Genomic DNA, 13,399 nt, shown 5'->3' on the forward strand with positions numbered 1-13,399 from the left:
ATCTGTACTATGATCTATTAAAATTTGGCCAAGATAGTTACCAACAAATATATAAATAATGTGACCAAATATAAGAAAAAGTACTATTAAGACTTCGTTAACTTCCTTTATAAATACAATTTCTTGTAAAAGCTGTAAATATGAGCAATAATTGAAGAAGTTTAGAAATATATATTAAATAGATATAAATTAATAATAAATTCTTATAGAAAATAAAATTTGTTATTTAATATCTTTATGCAATTAATAACTAATATATTAATATATTAATATTAATATACAGGTATATATATTAATAATCAATTGTATAATTAAAAAATATAACACACACACACACACACATATCAATTGACAACGCTTTAAAAAAAATCTTTAAAAGATATATGAAAATATAGGGGAAAATGGTCGAATTGTGTGCACCTAAGGAATATTTGTTTTCCTGAGATAGTTTTTTCTAAGTTCAAAGCGATATGGAAATAGAAATTATTAATATTCTTCTATTATTACGTATCCTTATATTAAACAGATTTTCATTTAATAGGGTTGTATTTAGCAAAAAGGAAAAAATGGAGAAACGAAAAAGTTTTTCGCGCTTTGGGTAATTGTGCGCAAAGCAAAAGTTGTAGGAAATGAATAAACTATAGAATGTTGACAAAAGAAATCAGGAAATATATTTATAATATTGTAATATTAAAAATATATATTATATTATATATTTTTTTACAAAATTAAGCAAGTAGTGACGTCATAATTTGAATATAAAATACTCAGCTCACTTCAAACTCAGTTTCAGTGTAATGGAAAACAACTACATAGTCTATGGAGGGTGGGTGCGCATTTAAAAACATCTGCGCAACAGTTGCCCGCTGCAATCTGACTTCATTTGAAATAATATTACTTCAATATTTCCAAACCAAACTTAATAACAGCTCGAAAAATGCACATAATAACGCACTTTAATAACGAATGCAATTTTAAGCAAACAAATTAAAAATACGGACTTACCACCTTATTTTCTGAATGCTGAAATTATCAAAAAAATAAATTTTTTCATTTTTTTTCTTGTTATGATCGTATTTACATCGTATCTCCTGTGGTTATAACTTGTGAGAACGATCTCCTGCGTAAAATTTCGCCACAGTGATGTCTTCTGCACCTATTGGGAAAGTACCAAACCAAGATGTGCACAATTCGACCACTTTCAGCTAATTAAAGAAGTATAACTTACGCAGTAAAGATTAATAATTAGAGATATGATACCGATTATAAGAAGAATGCTATATGATATCCCTAGAGTGGACCATAGGAATTCGGAAAATCTTGAACAAAAGTTAACTATTATTGCATCGTTGAAATTTACGTCTATCTAGCTGACCTTCTTACTTAACCAAAATTTAATACATAAATTATACATATATTAATACGCTATTTACCCGCATTATAAATAAATCATATATCAAAGTCTCTCAGGATGACCAGGTGGCCTCCTCTATACTGCATAATTACCTTTAAAATGTATAAATAGCGAATTATTATATAATCTATTAATTAAATTTTTGTTTATAGAGATGGCCATCAGCTAGATAAATGTTTATAATTTTCGTATCCCACCCTTTTTATTCTGCATAAATTTTTGAAAAATTTTCAATATCTAATGATATAATATTATATGTGTGTATTATATGTCGTCTAATAAGGATTCAATACTTTAAATATGTATTAATCGTTCAATCAAATATTGTTTCGTTTATTATAAATAAAATGTACCGACTTGAGAGCTCTTTTGTGAATGTGTACAGCCTCAATTATCCGTTTGCAAATAATAATTGCTTGCTTTTCAGATGTGTATCCTTGCAAAAGCTTGTCATTAAATGCTTGGTCCATTCGATAACTATACAAATAGCGATCGTGTAGGTATATAATAAAATTATAGCATATAATATAACCAATATAATTAAAGATTCAAATTATAATAAAATGAAGTATTAAATTATAATACAAATTAAATTAAGCAATCTATATGATTGTGACGTGTTTACTCAGTTTTTCTTTATTTTATTACCTAGCAATTTGAAACATTCCACAAACATGTTGTATATACGTTACATATAACGTTTCTGTGGCTATTAAAGTGGTAACTATTAAACCTGTAGTAATGTATATTTGCAATAAAATCACATAAAAAAACTTTTGTTGATCGATAAAGTATTCTCCTGGAAATGGAAGTTGTCGTGGACGGGAAACATTTAATGGTATAACGATATCAAGGATGCTTGGTGTCAATGATAAGATAAAACCACTTAATGTAGCCACAAAACCTAATACTGAATAAAAAATGACTTTTAATATACAATATCAACTTTTAATATAATTACACTATTATTTATAAAGCCGTTAAGTTATATATGTGTATCTCTTACTTGTCAAACTCAAAGTACACATACTTCCAATGCAAGTGTATCTCTCTATGATCCCTAATTCTATTTTATCTTTAAGCATATTCCAATCTTCTTCTACATGATACATGAGATATCTTATCTGTTCACAAAATATTATAAGAATAAACTTAAATGCATAGGTAAAGGAGAGAGTTTAAAAATAGCCAAAATATAATACGTATATACCTAAAAGTATAATAATTCATTATTTAAACATACATAAATATAAGGAAATAAAAAGGAAATAACATTTATTTTCGCTTGCGGAAAAATGGCTATTTTTAAAGAAACCTTTTTTAAAGAAAAATGCCGGTTAGAGCATTGTCCCAAGCTTAGATTAATGTCTAGTGTTAATTCGGCTTTGAGAAAAATATATATTATAAAGCAGACTGAAAATAATTTATTAAACCAATGTTTAATAAATTATTTTATATCTTTTATGACAATCAAGAAAATGCTTGTTCATTTTCAATGATTTTTCAAAATATAATATATTGAAATAGAGTAAGGTAATGCAGACGGTAATACACTATCAACTCACTTTTTTAGCAACAATATAAAACGTTTGATATTTTATAATATAAATTATGCAAAACACAATAAAAGAAAGAAGTTTCAACATAACATCAATATTTCGTTTCGATGATAGCAATTTCGTAATCTAAAACCATAAATTTCGATAAGTTGGTATTAATCAGAAATTAATTTTTTAAACAGTTAATCTTTATCGATACATGTAAATAATTATATTTGTAGATCGTATTAACGGTATAATAATTATATACAATTGTATATAAATTGTAACATATACTCTATGATTAAATGAAACAGATAATATTTACTATGTGATAGTAGCAGATTTTTTTTTATATGGAAATTTGCATAATGTTCTTTTACCTGACAAAACATCATGAATATTATAAGAATGTTACAAAGTATCATTTGACAATACTTGTAAACAGAATTTTCATATGGCCATAAACCAACTAATAGCAAGAGACGTCGATTGAGTTTATAATGTCCATCTCCAACAAAATTCATCTTCCTACAAGTATCAAAATACTTCTGTGCTGAGAAATGAAGAATTACCTTTACGTTCTCTCTCTTCTGTCAGCTTCTGTATTTATTGAACCATTCATATTTTTCGCTATACAAAGAATAAGTACTACAATTTACGCATAAGTCTAATATAATTTAGTAATTTGCAAAATTATTTCTGTTTCAGAAATATGACTAAACATTTTTTGCATATTTCACATCTATTCATACAGATGCATAAAAAAATGACATGTAGAGAAAATTAGTAATCTACGCAATTACAACATATGTGCCTTTCTTCCAGAAGAATAATTTTCTTATGTCAAATCGCAATTCCGTTTCATTGTTCGTCAAGTCGTCAACGATTGTGTTTAATGTTAAGGCATACAGCTTTCGTATATCAGCTTACTTTTTGATACATGCATATACATTTAAATAAGTATCTCAAAAATATAATTATTCATATCCATATATCTCTCTTGAAATACGACGTAAGTGCTATTTTTTAGGACACAAAGACTAAACAGAGACTATGACAAATTTTTACAGATTTTGAGTATATTTATTTTATAGTGTACTGTAAAAGTGCAATTAAGATATAAGCCGACATTTATAGTCAGTTCTCATATTTAAGACCGTCTTAAGTACAGTTCTAAGATATCATAATTAAGAGCGATATTAACGTTTTGAAACATTATTTAAGACTGTCTTAAAATAATAATCGAACATGAATACGATCATAGATACTTCAATACATTGATATATTTAGTATTTATTCGATATTAAAGAAGTTAAAATGTTGTTTCGTATTATGAGTATTTTAGCTTCTTTAATTCTATATTAATAATGTAAACTTGCAAAATAAGTTCAGATTATATTATTGATGAATGTCTTTCTCTAACATATCGATACACGTGAATAATTATATTTTTCAATATAAACATATGTAAAATTTATATTCAATGAATGTTGATTTTTCTTTTTCTTCTCAATTGTTGTTAAACATATGTTCTGACATCTCACAAAAATATTTCGTGATGCATTTTATTGATCAGTAAACGCCATGTCAAATTTTCTCAACATCACATGCGATGACAAAATATGCACGTAAAAAGTTAATAAAAATATTGCATGTGCCGTGTGTAAGGATAAATCTTGATAGAAAAGTAGAAAGTGAAAAAGCAGCAGTTAATAAAGAATTGCGCGGTAGTAAGCTAGCAGGATAAGTAGTACAGAAAGTTGAAATCGTCGACTACAAGCGTGAGTTTTGATTGGCTGCTGTTTTTCTGCTTTCCGATTTTCTGTCTAGGTCTGAACCCACCCTCAGTTAGCTGTTCCAATAGGTAAGCAGTATAGTGCGACGCCGCGACGTCGCCATCGCGACGCAACGTAGGCGCAGTAACAAACAATAATTCTCTATTGTTGATGTTTTCTTCAATACAGCGTGAATCATTATGCGAAGAGCTTCGGTCGTATATTTCTTCGCAAAACTTCATTTTCGTAGCGTTAACGATGTTAAACGTTATTTGTGGTGAATTTTTTCTCTGTTCATAAAGTGTTGTGTGTTTATCAATGAATTGAGACGTAATGTGTTTTTTTAATTTCTGAAATTTTCAATATAGCGCAAACAAAGTACTTAAAAAAATACTTAAAAAATATTTGGGGATTTAAGTGCTCTTTGACACACCAGACAAGTAACAAAAGGTAAAAGTACAGATAATATGCATTTAAATAAAAATTTTCTCTCTCTCTCTCTCTCTCTGCACAATTTTTATCTAAAATTTTCTATAAATAAAATTTCTTTGTTTCTTTTTTTAGAATTATATATCTGAAATGAAATATGTTCAATGTTAATAAGTATTTATCTTTAATACTAGTAAATATGATAATGAAATTGGCCGATGACGGTCAAACAGGATTTTGGTTGCTAAATGTAATGTGTGAATTTTATTTACCACGTATGTAGTCCTCAATCGCGTGCTGAAATTTTTCCGGATTTACAACGCAACTCTAATCAACTACCGTAGTAATATCACTTTTTCATCACGCGTGCACGTAATGTGCCCAATAACTCAACGCTTTTGCGTGCGGTAAATAGCCAATAACTCAACGGCTTGAGTTATTACTCTAAAGCGGGGAGCACAGACTTTTGCATAACGCATAAACCATATACATAAAGAATTTGATTGGTCCATTGACTCATGCATAAGAAAATGGGCCAATGAAATTCCTTATGCACATGCTTTATGCGTTATGCAAAAGTCTGTGCTCCCCGCTTAACCCCACTCTTCTGCGCAAAAACGTTGCTGTATTGGGCACATTACGACGAGCACTTGTAATGAAAAATTCTGTGTGTAACTCATATGCTCAGTTGTTTATTGTGCGGCACGGGCGCGGGGGAGCGCACTCGCTTCGCTCGTGCTCTCGCGCCCGCGTCGCACAATAAACAACTTACCATACATGTTATACAATGTACTATTTAGTTAAATTGACACAAGCAATCTAACAAATTTTTAATGCATCAGTTAGTTTAAAATAAGTTTAATTCCATGTATGCAAAATATATACGTAATTATGACATGACCAATCACTTGTAAACTTTTCATACATTTTTACTGTTTAGCTAATTTTGATCACAACTAATTATTTGATTATAATTAATCTATTTTAAAGCTGTAAATGAGCATCGAGCATTAGCATGAAAAAATACTTTAAAAGTTTAAAATATTGTAATAATTATTTTGATATATTGTTTATGGGATACATTTGTGACAAATATATTTTAATCTATATTTGTGAATTGTCTCGGACATAATTGCTGATGCACTTCTCATATTCATATACGATACAGTTTTATTATATTGATTAGAAGTGGATTTGTTGTCTATTTTAAATTTAACGCACAGAATATAACATGGTAAGATAAGACAGCGTCATACTCGCCATCTAAAAGAAATAAATGTAACATAATATTAAAATCTACTATATACTTACATTTAATTATTTCATTTGGTTTGGTATGATTATATAATATTATTCGCTTTAATCATATTATATTCATAGTCTTCTAATTAATTATTCAAATTTATAACAGAAAAATATATCGTTACCGATGCAAAACTTTCCAACGACACCATAATTACACCACCGATATTGAGCACGTAACCCTTTACCGTTCTTTGTAGTATAAAGATGAAAAGTTTTTGAATATGCACAGGTGCTGTATACCATGATATATCGTACCTACGTAATTGCAAAAAAAATATGATCCGTTTCTTTGTTTCATTAAGGGAATCCTAAAATCGTCTGTATTGCTGACTGAACCATATAATTGTTGTATAACAATTACTTTTTTCTCCTTAACTGTGAGGTAGAGTCTTATATGTCAAAAACAACAAAAAATTTCAAAATTAAATCTTTTTCTAATATTATTAGTCCAATACAACGCTCTAGAACTGTCACGTCGCTGTACATTGTAACAACATTTTCTTCATACAAAAGCTATGCAATTGTATACTTACGAAGCAATAATCCACAGACTAGTAGTTTGTATGGAAAAACAGCGTGAAGTTCTTAAAATTAGACTTAGATCTAATTAAAATGTAATTGTTATACGAAAATTTATGTGTGTGGCATGATGAGCATGGCATGCATGAGCAAGATATCGATGTAATGTGTCAGTGACATGATTATTTGTGTCAATGACGTTATTATTTGTGTGTAAATGCTATTTCCAGTAAGACTAATCGTCTTTAGGATCTCCTTAAGATTCTTATTAAATGTGTAACATATTATTTGTATTTTTATATGCAAATGACGTATTATGAATTACTTCTAAGAAAAACTTACACTTTATCAAACATAAGAATACTACGATCTGTTAGTTTTTGTCCAAAATAATGAACGAAAAACAGGAAAGCATATAGGCCTCCACTAATAGATCCAGATCCTAACAATTCCTCAAAATCATTCATTGCTAAAACAGCCTCAATTAACTAAAAAGGAGGTATTTAATTTTTTAGATTAATCAAATTCAATTTTTTACAATTAAAAAATATTTTATTGTTAGACAAAAAGAATGGCACATATAGAACAAAAGATTAAGAATATTTATTTATAAAAGTAACTCACACGAAACAGGTTAATAATCATCGCAATAATTCCAAACACAAGCATAATAAAATAGGGTATTTCGTATGTGGACATCAGGTAATCTAAAAATCTACATAGTAAAAAATTACATGAATTAAATATGAATAATAATTGAATTAACGCTTTAATTTCTTTCAGTAAAAAAATAAAAATATCTTACATCTTTTTTCATGATTAATATACTCACTCAACTGTTCTTCTATGAATAGTTATGATTTTTACTATTCTAGCATAAATTATGGCATATTTTTCATTTGTATTTACTGAAAACATTCCGTCATCAAAAACATGTTTCAAACGATATCTATAAATATAGATTCATATTATTTTTGACTAAATAAGATATAATATATCAAAATCAATCTATTGAATACAATTATTGTGTATTTAAGTTATATATATCTCTCTTTTTTTTATAATTTATGTCATAATTTACTTTGCTTTCGCTATGGCTATGCTGTGCTTTGTAAAAATAATGATTAGAGATGCACTAGATATCCGGTATTCGATATTTTTACTATTCGGTTGGATAATCAGATATTATTAGTATTCGACAATATATATCCGTCTGAAATTTTATATTAGAAGTTTATGTTATTCATGCAGAATTTTATTGTTTTTAGCTGAATTTCTTGTATACTTTATTTTTTCTATATTTTTTTTCATATTGAAAAAATAAAGAAAATTGTTATTTTTTCGTTGCTTTTTTTTTAGAATTTTGGAAATTTGTACTAGACATCTGGAAATATATCTGCGATACGATCGGATAATTGCTCTACCAAATATTCCATTGGATATCGGACATCTAGATTGATCCAGTATCACATTTTTGTCAAATATCCGGTATCCGGTAGTTTTATGATCCAGTGCATTCCTAATAATAATTATTGCTAAATTCATTAGAATTATGTAATGAATTATAGTAAAAAAAAGAATTTATTAATACGTTATATGTTTATATATAATGTATAAAAAGTTACTCAAGATACGTTATTATTTTCCAAAATTCGTAGTATCTTACCTAATTACTTCAAATAGTCCACAAGCATGTTGAAGATATAATAGATTTAATAAAGAGGTTACAATTACTGTGATTAGGCCTAACGCGATTGACAATGACTGATGCATCAGAATAGAATAAAAATATTTCTGCTCATCGAGAATACAATATTCCGCTAAGAGAGGTAATTTCCTCGAACGAGATTCATTTAAGGGATGGACAAAATCAAGAAAGCTCGGCAAATACAAACTCAAAATATAGCTAAACAAAAGTAGTATGAGTATAGCTAAAACAGCATTATACTATTATACATATATGAGAAATGGATTATAGAACAGTCTTCGTTATTTCCAAAAGGAATTTTACCATTTATATGAAATTACTAATATATGAATATATTTGTAATTTCATATAAATGGTGAAATTTCTAACATCCTACCGAAGAAAACTATTGAGTATCGCATTCCGATTATGACATGATAGCGTATAATCTCGCATTCTCTTTCATCTTCTAATGTATTCCAATCATGCAGAACTCTATCCATTATATCTTTTATCTAATAATGTTAGTGATAATTAAACGTAAACAATATTATTCTTAAATCTCAATGATACGTTTTTTATAATTAAGTGGAATAAGTAATTTGAATTAAATTGTTCGTACACATATACGTACTCTATCAGTCTTAACAATGAAACTAAGATAATTCGTAATATAGATGAAATTAGGGACAGTGTATGTTAGACAATACAGAAAACGATCCAAATCGTGAACTATGCTTTGCAATTTGATGAGCTGCAGAAAAGTTTTATTGTACAATAATGTTTTTCCAATTAAAAGAAATATTATACATATCAAATCATTGTTGCAGTTATTTATAACTCTGTTAGTTTTACAAATTAAAGTTAATTAGAATTTTTTGATATTTTTATAAAAATGATTTATAGAAAAATGTAAAAATAAATGAAGAATATAATAATATATATGTGAGTTTTAAAAAATTAAACTAAATAAAATTATAATTTAACGTAAATATAAGGAATATCAGTATATACTTATACGTATAAAAAAGCACTAATTTCATATTAGATAAATATGTGAAAAAAAATTACCTGAGTAATACTACAAGATACAAAGACAAAAATCGTGAAAGCTCTATAAATATATGTAAACTTGGAATTATTGTAAAGCCATAGTCCTGTCATTTCTAGAAAGAAACGATTAAATCTGTAGTAACGCTGACCGTTAAACTTCATTTCTCTTCAAAGGCTTCACTACATTTGTCACGAGTTATATCAAGAAGCTCTTTTTTCCAACAGTATTTGTTATTGATTATCACAATCATCGCATTTTCTCAAATATCGCGAATTTTATAATTTTACTTAAGAGATCGTAATAGAAAAAAAATATGACGATAAAGGTGAATTACATAAAATGCGTGGTGGAAAACAAATGTTTGCCGCTTTCATCATTTATTCATACATATCTTGCGCACGCGCAATTGTCACTATTTTGAGATTCACGTTAGCGCGCGAGTATTCATTTTCACACAAACTATTGAATCGTGAAGACGATATTAAGTTCTATGTGTTACGTATTTAGTACTTCAGCATGTTATATTAAAGAAATTAGAAGGTAAATCATATTCAGTTACACATTCATGCCAAAAAAACATTACGTTATAAAGTTGTTTATAACATACATATATATATATAAAAACGAATGTAAAGTGTTCCTAAGAACAGACAAATGAGAGTCAACTCGGTTAATGTTGAGTTATAATCCGTTTATTGGTAAATTAAAATTTATGAACGTTTCGACTCTTCTTTGGAGTCATCCTCAGCATACACAATATAAAAATTACATATATATACATGTATGTAGTTGATATATTTAATGAATCACATGTCACAGAAAGTATCTCTTACTCATTGTTAATTATAGTATATATTTATTTATCAATTTATATAAATCAGAAATTGGTACACACACGCAATAGTATAATATTAATGATAAAAAGAATAGGTAAAAAATAAAATATGTTTTAACCCCTAAAATACATAATTATACTTAATTTATGACATAAATAGTACAATAATAATTGCAAAAAGTAAATAATGTATTTTATTGTTATTTCAAAATTTACTAAATATCCAGAGAAACAGTACTGATTGTATTTTAAAAACTTGCGATTTGAATTTTTTAAACGTGATTATTATGTTTTTCGTGACTTTCTTTGTGTACTCCCATAGATTGAAGGACCATAACGTAGGATGTAGACATACTCATGAGCTAAATATAATAAATATTAAAAATCATTTTCTTTTATGAGATCAATCAAAGAAAATTGCTCATAATTTCTTATACGCAATTCCTTATAATATAATTTCTTATAATACCATAGCGAAACCTTCTAACGATGCATCAAATAAACCTCCAGCTGTTAAAGCACTCTTCCTTTGACTTCTTTGCATTATGAATAGTATCAGTTTTTGCATACATAATGGCGCAGCATACCACTGTGCATTATATCTGTTAATACATACACATACATATACAGCAATTAGTAGACGAGAAGGTGTTATTATGGCATCCCACTCGCATTTTGTACAATAACTAATAATCAACATTTGAATTTAAAACTTAACATTACATTTATCATAATGTTGTTGATCTCAATTCTAGATTCAAAATTATATTTATTACGTTACATGCTATTTATAAAAATGTAGCGACTTGATAAGTCTAGGCCTACAACTTGCTTTAAGAGACCGTAAGCCGTAAGTCATAAGTTGTAAATAACGATATATCGGTCAGAGAACTTACGCTTGTAGGTCGTAAAAATTGGGTTTGGTACATTTTTTTGCATTTGTTTACAATTTTGTATTATAGTTCCTTTCAAATAGTGACGTTTTATTTCCTTTATTTTATCCCAATTTGATATACCCAGTTTGGCGAGTACATTAGAAAAAATATTTAAATGTGTAAATTTAAAAGAAAAAAACAAAATTATTGGTATTTTAATTTTATTTTACATGAATAAACATTCATTGCTAGATTGCAAAAAAATGAAAAAAGAAAATTCGACGAACAGAGATTGAATCCCACCATAATGGTCACGAACTTAACATCTAAGAAACGTCGCCTTCTCATTGATCGGTATAAAAGAGTCGAAATATAACAAACGCTATATTTTTTTAATTTAAATTAATTTTTTTCAGAAAAATGACTTATTGTTAGTGTTGGGTCCTATTTTTTTAATCTCCTTGTAGAATACCATATAAAAACGTTTTATAATTCGGTAACCTCAAGTCCCGTGACCTCCTCTTGTTAGTTACAAAAAATCTTAAGGGGAAACATTTTTTTAAATTATTTTATAGAAAATAAAACTTTAAGCTTTTATTAGATATATTCAGGAAACGAAAAATGATGTAGGTATTCCTAATATTCACAAATTTTACACAGCGAGCATTAGAGCAATCAAAATTTGTATTATAAATGTATAAATCCTAATAACACGAAATGTTGCAAAAAAATATATATATATATTATAAAATTAAAAAAATGTTTTTAATACTTACGTTGCTTGACAAATGCCAATGCTGCTATCTATGACATTTTGTCCAACATAATTTCCTAGAAATATATAATATAATTCTGCAAATATAAGAACGCCGAATACCAATATATCCACTTCCTCCAGGGCTATTATTGCATTATAAAACTTGAATAGAACATTATTTATTAATTAACCTATCTAATATATCTAATATATCAATTTTATAGTTTTTGTATATCATAATAATAATTAACCTTTTTCGAATAAACGATATTGTGTATGTTCTTTTTATCACAATAATTGCATTTACGCTTACATTAATGAAATTGAGACTCATCGAAGCCAAAGCAAATCCTAATAACACGAAATATAATGTTGCAAAACTGTTCGTCAAAATATTGGTCAAACTTCAACAACAAAATGGATATTTTTATCAATTTATTGTAATATAATATTTAAGCCTTTGTACTCAGCCTTTTTTGCAAGGATTTTTAGACACATCTAAAGTCGGAAGATAAATAGTAATTTTTATTAGATTTGGATTTGTTTATAAAATAACACTTAAAAAAAGTTTAATAATAGTTTATCAAATGTTTAATAAATGTTTAATAGTCTATCAAATGTTTAATAAAATAATGCTAATTAAATATTTTACTATATAACTAAACATAATTTTACTTTTACAATAAGTATTAAAATTAATAAATAAATAAAATTATATTTAATTATATTAACCAAATTTAATTAGCATTATTTTACTAAACATTTGATAGCTATTATCATACTCTTTTTTTCTCAGTTAAGTTATCTTTTACATAAAAACACAAAATAATGTTCATAATACGAGTATATAGTGACAATAATTTTTGTTTGCTGAATTGTCCAGGCAAAATAGACTTCGAGTGCAAAGGAACAATATATATTAATACTAACTCTATAGCTCTGCGATGAGCATATATAGCCTGAATTAATTTGTTGTAAAGTATATATTGTTTAATATCCTTTGACATTTGTTGTATATTTTCATCAAATATATTTTCTATTCGGTAACTATAAAAATATAATGGAATTATAAAACTTATTACGATACTGTAGTATTTATTATAAGTAAATGAATAAAATCAGCAATATAATAATTAAAGATGACTCCTGTTTTTAACCTATTACCTGGCAATTCTAAACATAGCGCATGCGTGTAGTGCATATGCTAT

At 27.2% G+C, this 13,399-nt stretch overlaps 2 protein-coding genes across 2 annotated transcripts; both read right to left on the minus strand.

Moving 5' to 3' along the window:
* Positions 1-9,173, minus strand: LOC108771635 (uncharacterized; the record flags this gene model as incomplete). The annotated part of the gene is made up of 11 exons (XM_018536975.1): positions 9,061-9,173; positions 8,650-8,889; positions 8,361-8,502; positions 7,326-7,471; positions 6,587-6,719; positions 4,710-5,020; positions 3,336-3,483; positions 2,421-2,538; positions 2,063-2,324; positions 1,768-1,891; positions 1-132 (listed from the first exon to the last, which is right to left on the minus strand). Coding segments are annotated over exons 1-11 (1,869 nt in total), but the record flags the coding sequence as incomplete, so codon positions are not given.
* A 1,658-nt stretch (positions 9,174-10,831) lies between these two features.
* LOC108771636 (odorant receptor 22c-like) lies at positions 10,832-13,198 on the minus strand. Its single transcript, XM_018536976.1, has 5 exons — positions 13,122-13,198; positions 12,505-12,595; positions 12,211-12,353; positions 11,029-11,161; positions 10,832-10,921 (listed from the first exon to the last, which is right to left on the minus strand). The coding sequence occupies exons 1-5, from the start codon at positions 13,196-13,198 to the stop codon at positions 10,832-10,834; spliced, it is 534 nt and encodes a 177-aa protein (XP_018392478.1).
* Between the last annotated feature and the right edge of the window lie 201 nt (positions 13,199-13,399).

The sequence above is a fragment of the Cyphomyrmex costatus genome, unplaced genomic scaffold (genome assembly GCF_001594065.2).
Source record: "Cyphomyrmex costatus isolate MS0001 unplaced genomic scaffold, Ccosl1.0 scaffold164, whole genome shotgun sequence".
NCBI classification, from domain to species: domain Eukaryota; kingdom Metazoa; phylum Arthropoda; class Insecta; order Hymenoptera; family Formicidae; genus Cyphomyrmex; species Cyphomyrmex costatus.

What these genes read in the sequence shown, in the direction of transcription:
- LOC108771636 (XM_018536976.1), bottom strand. Translation starts at nt 13,198, where the DNA reads ATGTCAAAGGATATTAAACAATATATACTTTACAACAAATTAATTCAG. An exon ending in GCTCATCGCAGAGCTATAGA is followed by an intron (nt 12,596 to 13,121) that starts GTTAGTATTAAT and finishes TTGTTGTTGAAG; the next exon opens with TTTGACCAATATTTTGACGA. An exon ending in CGTTAGAAGGTTTCGCTATG is followed by an intron (nt 10,922 to 11,028) that starts GTATTATAAGAA and finishes TATTATATTTAG; the next exon opens with CTCATGAGTATGTCTACATC.